Raw genomic sequence first — 15,273 nt, forward strand, 5'->3', positions numbered from 1 at the left:
AGACTAAATTGGCAGGGAATGCATGGAACCACTATCATTTTGAAGGAGATGATTGAAGGAATCAAAGTACTTTTTATATTTGAAAGGGTGGCCATGCATTCTTAGTTCAAGACACAACATCTACAAAATCACAGGAAAGGATAATTTTATTAGGAAAACAGACCCTAAACATTATTTAGCATTAAAAAACAGATGATTTATGTTTCCTACCTTACTCTCTGGTTAGTGATTCATTTAAAGTTTTAATTTACCCATTTTGTTTTTACCTACATGAAATTCTTGCACATAAATCTCTCTGAAGCTATTTTTAGAAATTGTACTTGCCTGCAATGAACAACTACTGGACAAGAGCGACCCCTGTAGCACTTGTTTACTTTTCTGAAATAAAACAGACACAAAAAATTAATTAAGCATATTATACACTGTTTCTTTAGCCAACTGTCAAAAATAAGCAATAAGAAAAAGCAAATATTGCAGTCCTTAAAAAAACAGTCCAGTTGATAATTTCCTGATATAACAAGCAGTTGTTACATACATAACCTTGTTTAAAGTTTGCTTCTGCTTTGCTGCTGTAGAAATCTTTGATAACATCCCATTACCAATGTTGGTTAGGCAAATGAAATGATCTCTTTTCTCAAATGTCTCATGTGTTAGCTCCAAACTAAGATTATCACAAGATGCTTTAATTTTAAAGCCAACTACGAGTTCATGAATTTACTCATGAAGCAACAATAAAAACAAAGCTATAGAACAGGTCTGCCAATACGTAAGTTCAACGAAGGAATTAGCTAGTGCTGAAGCAAACCAAGGTGCTCAGTCTAAGAATAAAGCTTGCAAAATTGTTTTAAAACTATTTAAACTGCCCTACAAAAACCAAAATCCCAAACCATCTCTTCTGCTCTAGAATGTATTTTGCATATGAAGTTTGTTACACACCAAAAAACCACCAAATATACATGCATATGTTAACAAGGCAAACTGAATAAAGGATTAACTGGGAAAGCATTTCTTCAGGAAATAAAAACCTTGCACTTTCCTTGATGAGATGCTTGACTTAACTAGAGCTAGAAGGTCTCCTATATAACCATTTCTTAGGGCAGCTCCATGAGATGGCCAGTCAATCCAATGGTCCCCAGCTTTGCCAAGTGTTGCAGAGGATCCTAACTGCTAAACTGATGAAGTGAACTGCCGGAATTTGGCAACTGTGCTACAATGTTATTATGAAGTTGAAAGCATAACTAACCTCCTGAATCATTTAGTTCTTGGCTCTTCATCTATTCACTAACATCTGTGCTGTTAAAGCATGCATATATCTTTAAACATTGCTTACAGTATAGCCTGAAGATTCCTAAACTTCTAAATCTGACAGGGAGTCTGGGTATTTGGAAGTCAACGCAAGGAGGCTATGGAGATGCTGATGATGTCCCATGAAACTGGGTTTTCACATTCTGCCTTTTACTGTTGAAGATTCTAACCAAACTTGATAACAATATTAAGTTCTCTTAATGATTCCCTTTATACATTAGGATTTAGGATTTTTCACAATCCTTACTCTCTTCTGCTCATTTATGTAAATTCATATCCACAGAGACATTCTGTCTCTTTTTATATTCCTTGTATGTAAGTAATGCAATAGAATAACTTTCTCCTTTCTATGAAATAAATGGCAAGCCATTGAGAAGCACCTGACTTTGGAAATTAAATGGGACAATTATTTGTCCATAAACGCATACATACACAGGCACTACCAGGCAAAACTCTTCTATAATTTCAATGACTTAAGCTGCAGTAGAATTTTTGCATGAATGAGTCATTCAATTCTTGATGATCATATCTGAGGATCAACTCCTTATACACAATATAAAGCCTGGTATTTCTTTTTTACCTCATACCGTAAACTGTATTTGAAATGTCTATGACAACATTTGATACAACGGGTCTGTATTCCCCCATGGTCATCTTTCAGCCTCCCACCATGTGCACTAGAAAAGAGCAGTTTCTGCACTTAAGGTATTACATAAAAGCTAATAATTACAGAGGGGTATTTACCATTTCTTTTTCTGCTTATGTGGTTCCTTTGTTCCCTGTATGGCACTACTATACTTGCATGTTGTGACTAGCCACCTACCAAAGTCCTAATGTACTTTCAGTGACAAACTTGAACTCAACCTATCAGAAAATCAGACAGCCAGAGACGCATGTTAGGGAAAGACACCTTATGTTTACCAGTTTTATTAAAAAGTTTCAAACATTTTCATTATCACACATTTCAGAAAACACAGTAAAACAAAGGGTTTCAATCCAGCTGGTTCATAGTTTTGTCTACATATAGTTTATGAAAATATTTAGAACTGCAGCAACGTCTCATGTCATTCTTAGTTCTGGCTAATGAGAGTGAGCTGAAAATTCATCAGTAAGCAAAGTTCTTGAATGTTGAAGAAAATATATATAATATATATATAAACATATACAGGAAGAATTAACTTAGAAAGAATGATTAGTAATACAAACCAACCCTTGGCTCATTGAGTGAAAAAGAAATCATCATGCAAACCATCAGCAAGCAAAGGTCAGAGGTCGTTAGAGGCTCAGAAAAGGGGTTTCCCACATTGTCCCTGCAGCAGAGTCACAGTTTCCAATGATCACTTTTGTGACTATGCAACTGGGCTCATATTACTAGCTGCAACATCACAAAAATGACACTGGCAACCGCTAATTAGCTGGCAAAATAAGAATTTGTCCATTTTTAAAGTGAGCAGTGTTAGTAAATGCCATTGCACACAGCAAGAAGTGATAGCATAATAGATATATATTTTAAGCAAAGCCCTCACATGTGATGCTAATTATCTTTTAGCTTAGCAGTCCCTCTTTAAAGTGTAAATGTGCTCCCTCTGGGCTCAAGAAATATTTAATTACACATATCAGTGCATGACTAACAAGCTAGTCCAGAGCAATAATGATTGGTCTATTGTTCAAAATGAAATTAGGACTCCAGAAGCATTTAAAACTGACCAGTGATTTCTGTAGTAGCCTCACCTCTCAGGGACTGGCTTTGGCACGTATTTTTGAAATAGGTAGATTAATCTCTTTTTGGCAATTTATACCTACATTATGAAAGTATGATAGATTATTCCTCAAGGTTTAATGCATCTGCTAAATACTAAAATCCTGTCTGATACAAAGTAAGAGAAATGTAAGCTTTCAGTTTTCAAAGAGACTTGCAAAATTTACTTGAATAAAAATTATAAGGTCCATATTCCCACAGACTCTGGGCAAGGTAATTTTGGGAATCCAATTTTTCTTGGTGATGAATTATAAAAAATAGAGGGTTGGTTATGTATATGCTTAATTTCATATATGTATGTGAATATATAAATATACACACATATCCATATATATATACAAACACACTGAATGCACATAAAAACATAGATAGATTAAAAGAAATGAGAGCAGCCCCTTCCTAGCACCACCTTACTACAAGTATGGCAGCGCTGTCAGACATTTATTCAGGGGACTTTATGACTCAGCTGTCATAATCCAGCAGAGCTCATACTTTAAATAGGAAGCTTCAGGTGCAAAACATGTATTGTATAAATGAATTCCAAATACATTCCTTTTTTTTTTTTTTTGTCCTTAAAAAACCAGCAACATTAGATGACCAAGAAAACTGAGATTCATAGACCAGCCATAGTGCATGCCAAAATTCCTTTTCAGAAGGAATTTTACTATGCATTCAGTATTATGAGTTCATCATACAAAATCTGCACGCAGCAAATGATTACGGTACCCTACGCTGGACTGTGAATACATATTAAATGAACACTCGGAATTCAATTACATCTTAACAGGTTCATTCCCATACTTGCTTTAAATGGAAAGAATGGCAGCTCAGCTACTTTTCTCATCTAGTTATAATTTTGCTTTTTCAAAGTATCGCACAACACTTCTTCAACACAGCTATTTCACCCTCACACAGTGTCACTAAACAGCACTTTCCTTCTGACGTGAACTATGATTTACTCTAGACCTAATCCTGCAGTTCATGCACTGACCACAATTCTTACTGAACCAAATGGGAGCTGCGGTGCTCCAAGTTTCAGATGTCCTAGCTGATTTGTAGTCTAGCTGGAACTGATAGCAAATTTCCCACTAAATTAAAAAAGGGGCAGAATTGGATGCCGGGTTGCACCACTGCTGCAGCCTTGCATGGCTTAGTGGAACCCATTTGGCATTTTCACCACAACAATTCACTACAGGCAACTCCCACAATGCCAAAAGCACAGGAAAGTCAACATATAAAAACCACATCAAAATCTGTATTTGAACCCAGAGAAGAAAACCTTGTACATTCAGTTTCAGTGTCAACTCCATCCTATGGCCCTGCTTCCTTCCTCCTCTATTGCTTTTGTGGTGTGACCCTGGAGCACGTCCGGATGTTCTTACCTAGCCCCAGTTCACAGCGACTGCTGCACTCCTTCACTTGACCTGTAATGTGTGAGATGACTCTCTGCTCTAAAAAATCCTTGCCATACACACAAGAATACTGATGGATAAAGAGTGGCGTTTAGCCCTCAGTTTTTAAGGGTAACGTTGCCAACAGACAACTGTGCAGCCAGCTCCCGTTGGACATAAGCCAGCTTCTCCCCTCGGGTGTCGATGCGTAACTCCTACCAGCATCAGCCAGAGCTCCAAGCGCTTACTGAAAGAAACAAGTTTGGACCTTTTGAGCACTGAGCCCTGTATAATCACTTCAGGGGGCTGTGGATAATATTGTAGCACGGAGAGGAAAACAGGAGATCCCCGAGGCCGCTTGTGGATTGAGAACCAACTCCCCAAACCTCCTGGAGATTCTTTTCATTAGTCATAAGCGCATCGCTGTGGATTAGCTGGTACATGCTAACACCTACACGCGATGCACTGGGCACGGTTTGCAATCAAGAAAAGATTATTTCACTCCAGTATTTATCATGCATGGCTTTAATTTTCAAATTAAAATTTAGATAGACACAGCAAACATTAGAGAAGGTGACAAGGACTTTCACAGTTTTTGCCTTTGCGTGTTTCTATTTTAGAGCCATGCTGACTTCCTTTAAAATGCCAGAGGGCATGCTTTGTCAACATTTCCCTCTGCTTTCTCAAATCTCCACCTGTCTTCAGCCAAAAAAAAGTCTAGAAGCTTCACTGTGTGATCCTCACAATCAAATGCTACCATGGGAATGCCATTATTGCCATATGACTCCATTGTGACTTTTTTTTGAAGTGTGCTCATGCTACATATTTTATTTGTGAGATTCCTGCGATAAGGATCATAGGGGAGCCACATAAAAGGCTTGGAAGTTGCAGATGGCTAAATACTTGGAAAACAAAGAAATACAGAAGCACTGAAGAGCTGTACAAAGGGAAGAGGGCATCAATCTCTAAATAGGAAGTGAGTATGTCTATTTGTGAGGCAACACCAAAAATCAATCTATTGCAGATTTTTATGTTAGTTTATCATTGCAGCATCACAGGCTGAGGGCACTCTTTCAAAACAGCATTACTTAAAGCACAACTAGAAGTACAGACAGTTCAAGTTTAGTTTCTCAGATTTGGATCGTCTTAAATAAACTGCCATACTTTGTGCTTTACCTGCGGAAATCCAGAAGTGATCTCGTGGAAGCAGGAACTCTCTGATCGTTCCAGCTGAGGAAATGGAACTGTGTCACCGTGCGGGTCTCGTTCGTCTGCAGGTTCTTCAAGTAGAAGCTCCTCACTAGGAAATCCTCGCACCAGATGTGCTCAGAAACAAGGTTTACCTACACCACAAAGAACAAACGGGGATCAGGGATTTTGCTTGCAAACCGCATCTTCAGAATTGCAGGTTTGAGATGCCTTGGATGAAGGAAATGCACCAAATTTTATTAGCAAATTGGCCAATGAGGTGAAAATATTTTTTTTTTTTTTTAGCAATTAATGTTGTTGTCAGGAAGGGGTTCGCTGCCACTCCTATTTCATTGAAAACATTAAAAAATTACTGTCAGTTTTAATGTAAAAGAAAAAAAGTCCCTAAATTGAAACCTGATGCTGTTATATGAATACAAAAGGCACTCCCTGGAAATACATCAGACTGCTGGGTGCTTTCCACACGAAGATGCCCACAAAGCATTGCTCAGGCCACTCTGAGTGATCTTAAAAATCTCACAGGAATTCACATGAGAAGTTAGAAGTCAAATATTTCACCCACGTAGAAAAATAAGCATAAAAATACAGCTTATTTTCAGAGTTAGCCTTTTTAGAAAGTTTTTTTTTTTTTCACATGTTGGTTTAAATGACAATATTTCTTCTCATTTTCCTACTCATATTTGGCATTATGTTGTTATTTTCTTCCTCTGGTCTGTTGGACAACTGGAAAAACACGACAGCCATTCTCTGGGTTACACTTCCAGAAAACGGGTGATATGGTATTTTGGGGTAGCAATGCAAAGCAGAAAATAAAAATGTGTATTTATTGTTGTGACTGAGGCAAGAGGTAAAAATAGATAGCAGTAATTACTAAAGCTATACAGAGGCTTTTCCACAAACATATGCATATGGCTTTCCTAGGGCAAAATTCACTAGTTCTAAAAATACTAATTTCCTATAAAATACAAATACGTGCTTTTATATTTCAACCACTTGCAAAACCATTTTAAAGACAAAATCATTGTCCTTTTTTTTTTTTCCCCTGCACCACTTGGCTTATTATTTACTAGATTTTACCCAGCGCAAACTACCTGGCAATGAAAACGACGCCCAAATTTCCCACAAATCTAAAACTACTCAAAGACACACCGAGGGGATATAAGAGACCTCAACTCGACGTACAGCTCAGATCAGCTGAAACAGCATTTCGCCCCGTATGAAATCGAGCCATACCCTTCCTGTCACGTTTACAACCCGGCGTTTTGTTTAGGTACCTCGTAGATGTGGTAGAGGTTTGACCCTTCGTCTGGCCAATAGTGGTAGCACTGCTTGACTCCGTTTTCCGCGAGGGGTGTCAGCATGACAATAACGACACAGCCGTTCTCCCAGACCATCTGCAGACAAAGAAAGACACCGTGGCCACATTGTGACTGCCTAATTACTGCGTGACATGTATAATTACTGCACTCAGACACACAATCAAAATTTATTCCATTCACAGGAAATTTATTTCATTTTCATTAGACACTTTTACTCTGCAGCTGCTTTCAAATCCCTGAATAAACTGGCACCATATTTTGCAGGCGTCCATGAAATATTAAAGAATTTCCAGCAATTTCAATTTGTGTCTTCCACAAAATCTCTCCTCTTTCTCGGTACTGTGTTCAGCTGCTTTTCTGTCAAACTTTCAGATCCACAAAGGAAATACTGAACAATGCTTGCAAAACACACGGCTATGTGGTGTTTGATAGTAAACACCAAAGGAGCACAGACACACCACTAAGAGCATATTGACCTGCTAAAGTTGCATTTGCCGAAACCCGTTTGTATCTTCAGTCCTGTTTCTCTTTACAGTGTGCCACAAAGCAAAAGCTACAAAACTGCTGCGTTGCTGAAAGAATCATAAAAGTTGCACCTGAACAACAAAGACACAATTACAAAAGATTTGTTGCAAATGTGCATTACTTTCTTACTTTCTCTTTATTCTCCTTTCCTTCCTTCTGTCTCTTTCTCTTTCCTTCTTTCCTTCCTTCTTTCCTTCCTTCTTTCCTTCCTTCTTTCTTTTCCTTCCTTCCTTCCTTCCTTCCTTCCTTCCTTCCTTCCTTCCTTCCTTCCTTCCTTCCTTCCTTCCTTCCTTCCTTCCTTCCTTCCTTCCTTCCTTCCTTCCTTCCTTCCTTCCTTCCTTCCTTCCTTTTTTTTTTTTTTTCATTCTCTCTCTCTCCCCCACTCCTCTTCCCTCTTTTTATTTTTCCTTTTATTTTATTTTTTTCTCTTTTCCTGGAGCTAGAAGGGAAGTCCAACCCATGCTGCAGACCGTGCACTGTCATAGAACAGGTACAGCAGAAACAGAGGGAAACTCTGTATCTTCACTATCAGCACAATCTCCTACCAATTTAGACTAGCCATGGCACAGGATACAGGAATCCAATGCATCCTCAGCTAAAAGATCTGTGGATGCCTCACACAAACAGCAAAACAAGCAGAGATGCTCTGGTCTGCTGCATCTCCCTTCCAAACACAGCCCATGGCTGAACAAAAAGGCTCCTATGAATTAATACCAAACAGCATAATGACTAAAAACTGTTATTATTATGCTGTACATTGATGTTATATTTGCATACAACTTTCATTGTCTTTTTGCTAGCATATAAAATTACTGAATGAAGAGTAAACTACTCTTTTTGTGAAGGGTTATGTTTATTTCACAGAAATATTTATAAGCAACTGTATTGACATGTAAATTTTGTAAACAAAAAAGGCCTTTGTCTAAACTGTGCAAAGATGAGATGATACATTCAATTCAGGATTATTTTTTTTAATTACATATCAAATAAAAGGTTTCCTATTCATGGATAATGATGTTGTCTTCTCTTTTAAGAATAGCTTGCATATATAGAAACAAATAGCATTTTTCTTTTTCTTTTTCTTTTTTTCTTTTTCCATTTTGTAACATAATTGAAACAACTTTTAAAAACAGCTTAGAATTATTTAGAGAAATTAATCTAGGGTTTGCACAGAATAGGGCTATTTATAATTTATATAGATAGAACTGGGGAAAGAAATTGTAGTTGGATATAAGGAATAGAAAAGCATCTCTTCTTTTCTTTTTTTCTCTTGAAAAGATTTTTCAAATAAAACTATCTGTAATCTGCCCATCCTCCTGTTAAAAACTGACAATACTGCAAAAACACCAAAAAATGCTATAAACTGATAGATAATTTATTTTTTCAGACAGATGTAGATTTATCATTTGTATCTTTTTTTGTCTTTGCATTTGTTTTAGACCACAGCTGGCAACCTTCTTTGTATGTAAGGAAGATGAATTGGTTTTCATTCATTCTATCATAGTTTCACCTTTTTTAGTTAGCAATCAGACTAAGATCAGAATTCAAAACATGTATCTTACTTTAAAACTAGCCCCACTAAATCAGTACTTTCATCACATAACGATTTAATGTGCCTCTAGAAGGTATAGAAGCTCATTGAAGCCATTACGAAAATGAGGAGAAACACAGTTTTTATGAGTGTAATAAAAATACAATGATCTAGACCATAAACTAATCATCTAGCACTCTGCTTGTGCCACCCAAGTGTAACATTATAAAAGCCCACTCGTTTAGAGAGGAATCCTTACAGTTTGGCAGCCCTGTTCATTGGTTCAGAGATACAGCATTTCATTAGAGAGGGGCTGTCTGCATCTCTGAAGATTTCATTAAGCATAAATCCAAATGAAAGTTAATTTAAACAAACAATTTCAAAGTTACTCCAGGGTATAATATTTCTTTTAGGTCATAGCGCGAAAATGTAGAAGTCAAATCTACTAAATCAAGAAGGCAATACAATGTAGTGGCATCATCCCTGTTACAAGCAATTGTCACCACATCTCCCGTGCTTACCATTGAGATGGGATCTTTACCAAGACTCACAGGCTGCGACTTGAGGACTACCACTTTTTCTTTGTTTCCTTAATAATTTAAGTATTAGACCGTTGGGATGTTATCTTTATTTCTATCCAAATAAAGCAGAAGAGGGATGAGTCAGAGGCAGTTCACAGTTTTATACTGTGGCCAGTTCATCGCCCCATCTTTAACTTGGTGATGGGCTGAGGAACTACAGCTCCTAACACCCAACACTTCTCTGTGCCCAGTATGCAGACAGGGCTGTGTGCTCAGGAGGTGGCCCCAGCCAGTGTGTCTCCGTACTGGAGGAGCAGGTAGCAGAGCCTCAGTCTGCACAGCACCAGTACAGCTTTTGGGAAGTGCCTTTGCTTACCAAAGTGACATTTCAGCTGCGCTCAGAGGAGAAAGGAGGAGTTTCAGACACAAATTCACAATAATTCACATAATTCTGGATTTTGTATGCCTTCAAAATTGAAAGTAAGCTACTGTATATGATATAAAAATAAAGAGAAAGTAAGGTCCTCTGGGCAGAGGCTTTTCTTTTTAGGTATTTGTTGTGGAGCCCATCAAAATTAAGCCTTAGGATCTAAGCGTTAACTACTGTTAGGCAAATAACCATATAAAACTAAACTTTTCTAGATCACTTTGCATAGGCAGCTTCATGTTTGTAATTTATGGCAATACTTGGAGGAAAAGAACGTTGAATGGAGTCTTCTGAATGAAAGTGATAAAGTCTGAGTTATGCATACGAGCTAACTACGAGTTATGCATACGAGCTAACTACAGAGCTCTGCAGTGCATGCTTTGTGGAAAAAGGAAGACTGTATAATTGTGTGACATGTCTACCTTCAGCCTATATGCCACGTTAATTATCTTTAATGAGGTTCTGCTGTATGCATCATTCTCAAAACATTCCTTAGACAAGAATAACACCATCCCTTTTCATTTATTGCAAATTAAAGGCTGAATCCTGCAACCCAAAGATGAGCAGTGCATTTGACATCCGCAGGATTCCCTGTTGATGAAACCCACCACATGGAGAGACCTCATGCTGTGGCTATCGAGCATGCCAGTCCCATACAAAGGACTTCTGCATTGGGAAGAATTAAATTTAGTATGAATTGCTTGTAAAGGAGCACAGAACTGTTTTTTTCGAATAAGGAGAAAAATCAAGTCACAAATAGAATCAGCGCTACAACTGCCACAAATCCTGTAAAACAAATGTTTTTGAAAGCTTGTATTTACAAATTCTGTTTACTAGCTTGTAAATAAAATAGTTGATATGAATCCTCTTATTTTTGTCAGACACTTGATCATTTTGAAGCTTCTTTTTGTAATTATGGATCCACCCCAAAACCCCTTTTCAGCCATTTGCTTCTTTGTTTTAGTGATAGGGAAATGATAAGATATGTGTTCCAATCAGATGCTGTTCTTTTAACAGGGGCTGGTGGAGAAGTTTCTAAAATGCGATGATTTAAAAGTAGAAAATAACAAGGATAATCGGTTAAATCCAGCCTGTTCACTAAAAATAACAGGCTAATCACACCAGCTGCATTCTGAAAGAGATCTCCAGTAAACTGAAGAATCTACCTTCTCTGCCTTTTAAGCTTCCCAAATAGTTGGTAAATGCAACTGTTTGGAAGAGCAGAAAACAAACAAACAAAACCCAAATAATTTCTAATGATGATAAAAAATCAACACGAATAAACACAATTCCTAAAACTACAACAAGTAAGGTATTATTGCTTACAGGATTAGATTATGTACATCCTATTACACACCTCAACTGTATTTTATTTCAAGTTCTCCACTGGAAATAAAAATGTTGAATTGAGACAGTCAGAAAATGTTATTTTCTAGACTATTTTAAAAATAACCCTCAATGTTTTAATTGGTTTTAAAGAAAAGAGGGGAGCTTTTAATTAAAAAAAATATTTTGGGGTATTTAGAATTTGGATTCCTTGCCATTCCAAAGCAAGCTTTTTGCAAAATATTTTGGCTGACAATAGCTTCGCATTTTGATGTGAAATGGGTCAAATCTGACAAAGTCAGTGTCCGTTTGCAAAGTCACAGGTGTGCCAGAGGACTAAGAAAATCTGTAGTTTTAAAACTTATCTATCAGCAATGTATGTTTAATTAGAAATTACAGGACATTTTAAAACATGAAGCGAATGGAAATCATTCCATGCGCCACATGAAAACAGTACTCCATGTTGAAGTTACACAATCACAGTTGAATTCAGGAGCTATGACTCAGAGCTTTCCTCACTCTGGCCAGGAGCAGCCACACTGCAGCAGTGATGACTTCAGAGAAGATCGTATATAAGCAGGTGGCAGTCAGGCTGGCTTCATGCATTATGCTCCTGCTGTTGCAACAACCCTTGTTTGGAAGTCAATGAGGAAGGCAGACTCGAGATGACTGCATGTGTTGCTGTACCTTCTGCTGTCTCTGAGAGACGTGAACTGCTCTTATTCTTCTCAGTAGACTGACAACTCAAGCCTTATTATTAAATAATTTAAATACTCTGTTTAGTATTGCAGTGCTGACAAAACCACGTTAAAGGGGGGCAGTCTCACCAAAACTTTCATAAATTAGCTTTTCACTTTAGTATTGGAGAGGTGGAACTTAAAAATTAGAGGGACAATATTTTTAAAAGGCCCACTTTTAAGTACCATCTCTGACCTGAGCCGTAATTAGAAGTGAGCATGGTAAACGCACACTCGTACACAGAATGCCTATGGAATTCCTAATGCAATATTTATTTCACATGGCTTGATAAGTTACTAGAGCTCTAGGGGCTACTGTTCTGTGCCTCTCTCTCCCTTGCTGTTTTTCTTTTATTAAATTAAAATATGCATATTTTACACATTGAATTGCTCTGTTTCTCTTCTCATCTGCTTTTCTTTCTGAAGGTGCAAACTGATTAGACATGCAGGAAGTCCTGTTCCAGGCAAGGAAAATAAAACTTGGGAATCAAGACTGCTTGAAAGCGCTGTGTTCTGCACAGATGAACAAAATGCAGAAAAATAATTTAGTCAGTAAATTAATTTCAGCATTCACAAAACATGGTGGACTGGGAGCACAGACACCAGCAATCAGAGCACAGGAGGGTTTGGTACAGTTGCTCTTACTCAACCCATGGGCTTGGAACACCGATTTTGCAAGGAGACTCATTCAGCTACAGGGACATGGTCTCTTATCCATGGGTATTTGCCCTTGGAGATCACTGATGACTAATCTTTTTTAACACGGGAAACAATCAACTGTCAGTATTTTGTATTTGTTTTTCTGAATTGCAAAATTGGAAAAGAAAAGCAAATGGTGCCAAACAGACATGCAAAGATTTATCAAGTCCTCAAGTCTGAAATTCAAGAATTGAGTTCTTTACATGCTGGTGTGATCTGGGAGTAAAACGACAGACAAATTTTGAACTGACTCTGACAATATATTGAATATATTGAATATGGGTAGAAAAAAATATTATAAAATAGTTTTAGATTTAGAAAAGCAGAATTGGGGGCAATGAAAATTAAATGGCAACTAAATTCCGAGGCTCGGATCAGGGCTTTGGTTTTTACTCCTGGGACTCTTTCTGCAATTTACATTTAATAGTCTTGCAATAAAAATAGAAAATAATCAAAGGAGCAGAGATGAGGTCTCACCATGCCCAGCTGGAGGCCTTAGTCACAACAGCGTAAACCTCTGCTGCAGTTGGCAATAGTGTGTCTTTAACAAGAAGAGCGAAGAGTATTCTCAATTTCAAGAATATTTCATGTATTGGTGAGTAGTGAAGGAAAGATGGGGTAATGAAAATCATGTGTTTGATTCAAAACATGTTGGATGAAGCTCTTTTTTGTATCCTGGAAGAGCATCCTACCTTCAAAGGGTCAATACCTGCAGTCTGTCCTCCTGGTGCTGTGATGGATTCAGTGCTGTTCACGTGCGGAACCTGCTCCAAGACCCCAGTCAGACTGGGACCCTCCAGGGGGATTAAGGCATTGGGAGAACTATCTAGCCTGAGCTACAGATCTTTTCAGGTAAAAAGGCTGGGAATTTTCAAGTCCAAACTACAGTTGTTGACTGTATTTAATCCGATGGCTTACTGTTGTAGGTCCTTTGAACCCTATTGTTTCTCTGCCAAATAAGGAGAATTGTATTTCTCTGTTCCTTCCACAGAAGTCATATGATGTTCACATACTTTGTTAATTATGTTGGTAATGAACACAGGAAATCACAGAAAGATAACAAATACTTATGTAAATATATATCATATTTGATTTGATTTTCCAGGGAAACTAAGAGGCCACTTGGCAGGAACTGCTTCATCTCTCCCTCTATTTCACCTGCTATGGTAAAATAAAAAATAAAATAATAAAAAAAAGAAAGTAGTGAAAGTGCACTTCCCTCCAAGAAGAGGAAGGGCAAATGTTGGTAGATCAATAAAAGCAAAGCATAATGTGGGTACTAGCAGTTCTAAAAGGAGAATAAGACTGTATTTTCCAGAGGGAAAAGCTTATGGACTCCTACAGAAACCTCCATTTTGAGACAATGAACTTTAACAGATACGCAATTTATAAAACCGACATAATTAAGAACATTTCTTTTGTGTAAGGATAGTTGGCTCTAAATATCCTAACTCCAAGGAACAGTTTCTTGTATATTATCATTCCTAGTCTTCTTAGAATGCTTTAAAAGTTAAGGCATGTACTTCATGTCAAATACTTCATGGAATTATAACCCAGCACATATGGAAAATAATAAAATTTTATGCCTCCAGAATTATCCACAACATGGAACTCCTGCTGCGAAAACTTGTTATAGATCAGAAATGTTCTACATCCTCTTTCTTTTGAATTATGTTCAAAGAGATGTTGAATTTTAAAGTGTTATGTGAAAGAGCTCAGTGAAATCTCGCTGAAGCTGCTGGACAAAATCATCACCTTTCATTCAAGATAAATGCAAGAAACAAGCAAGCTCTTTTATGGAGCTTGATAACTGAAATTACAGAAGTTATCATCAAAAACAAGAGAAATGTGAAGCATGTGGACCCATGAGTTTTTCTAGAAACTGATATGCTTAATGCAGAGAGAGAGGCATTAATCAAGGCAAGATAATTAATCAAGCAGAAAAAAAAACATGTAAAAGGAATAAAGAAATCACCAGCACAGCTCGACAAACTAGCATTGTGATCCTGGTAGAAAAAAAAGCTGAAAGAGAGGCTGGGGGTAAAACACTGGGTGAATGAGGTTTGTGAAAAAAAAAAGAGAATTCATTGCCTGTTATTTGATTCTGTCTCTGTTCAAGGAAATAAAACTCTGTACTTTCTTTGTAAATAAAATGGAACTATATCAAAGCAAAACCCTGTCCTGATGATGAATTCTCTTTCCAGCTGAGAAGAAAACAACACACAGACCTGGCAAATTGTTTAACCACTCAGGTAAAAATGGATTAATACCATGTGAGAAGAGGCATCCAGTTTTCAAGAAAGGGAACTGTGAGGTGGAATTCCCACTGAACCAAAATAGAATCAATGAAGGAAGTATCTCTCACAAATAGTAATTGGTAAAAAGAGATGAAAACAAGACCAGATGAAATTAAAAGAAGACCTAAATCAGCTGGAGGCTTTTCAAAATTAATTAAAGTAGTGGCTGGAAAATTTCCAGAGCAGTCTAAGAGATGATATGCAGTCAGAGATGAAATCTCTGCTTG

General features: G+C 37.4%; 1 protein-coding gene across 3 annotated transcripts in view; it reads right to left on the bottom strand.

Annotated features, from left to right (window-relative positions):
- The window catches only part of PTPRN2 (protein tyrosine phosphatase receptor type N2), a 646,903-nt gene that overhangs the window by 27,257 nt on the left and 604,373 nt on the right, over positions 1 to 15,273 (bottom strand). For all 3 annotated transcript variants that reach the window (XM_066991452.1, XM_066991450.1, XM_066991449.1), the window contains 3 exons: positions 6,939 to 7,058; positions 5,632 to 5,798; positions 325 to 378 (listed from right to left, as the gene is read on the bottom strand). In XM_066991452.1, the coding sequence (XP_066847553.1) occupies positions 325 to 378; positions 5,632 to 5,798; positions 6,939 to 7,058 (341 nt within the window). The remainder of the gene's footprint in view (positions 1 to 324; positions 379 to 5,631; positions 5,799 to 6,938; positions 7,059 to 15,273) is intronic.

Source organism: Anser cygnoides, chromosome 2 (genome assembly GCF_040182565.1).
Source record: "Anser cygnoides isolate HZ-2024a breed goose chromosome 2, Taihu_goose_T2T_genome, whole genome shotgun sequence".
Lineage (NCBI taxonomy): Eukaryota > Metazoa > Chordata > Aves > Anseriformes > Anatidae > Anser > Anser cygnoides.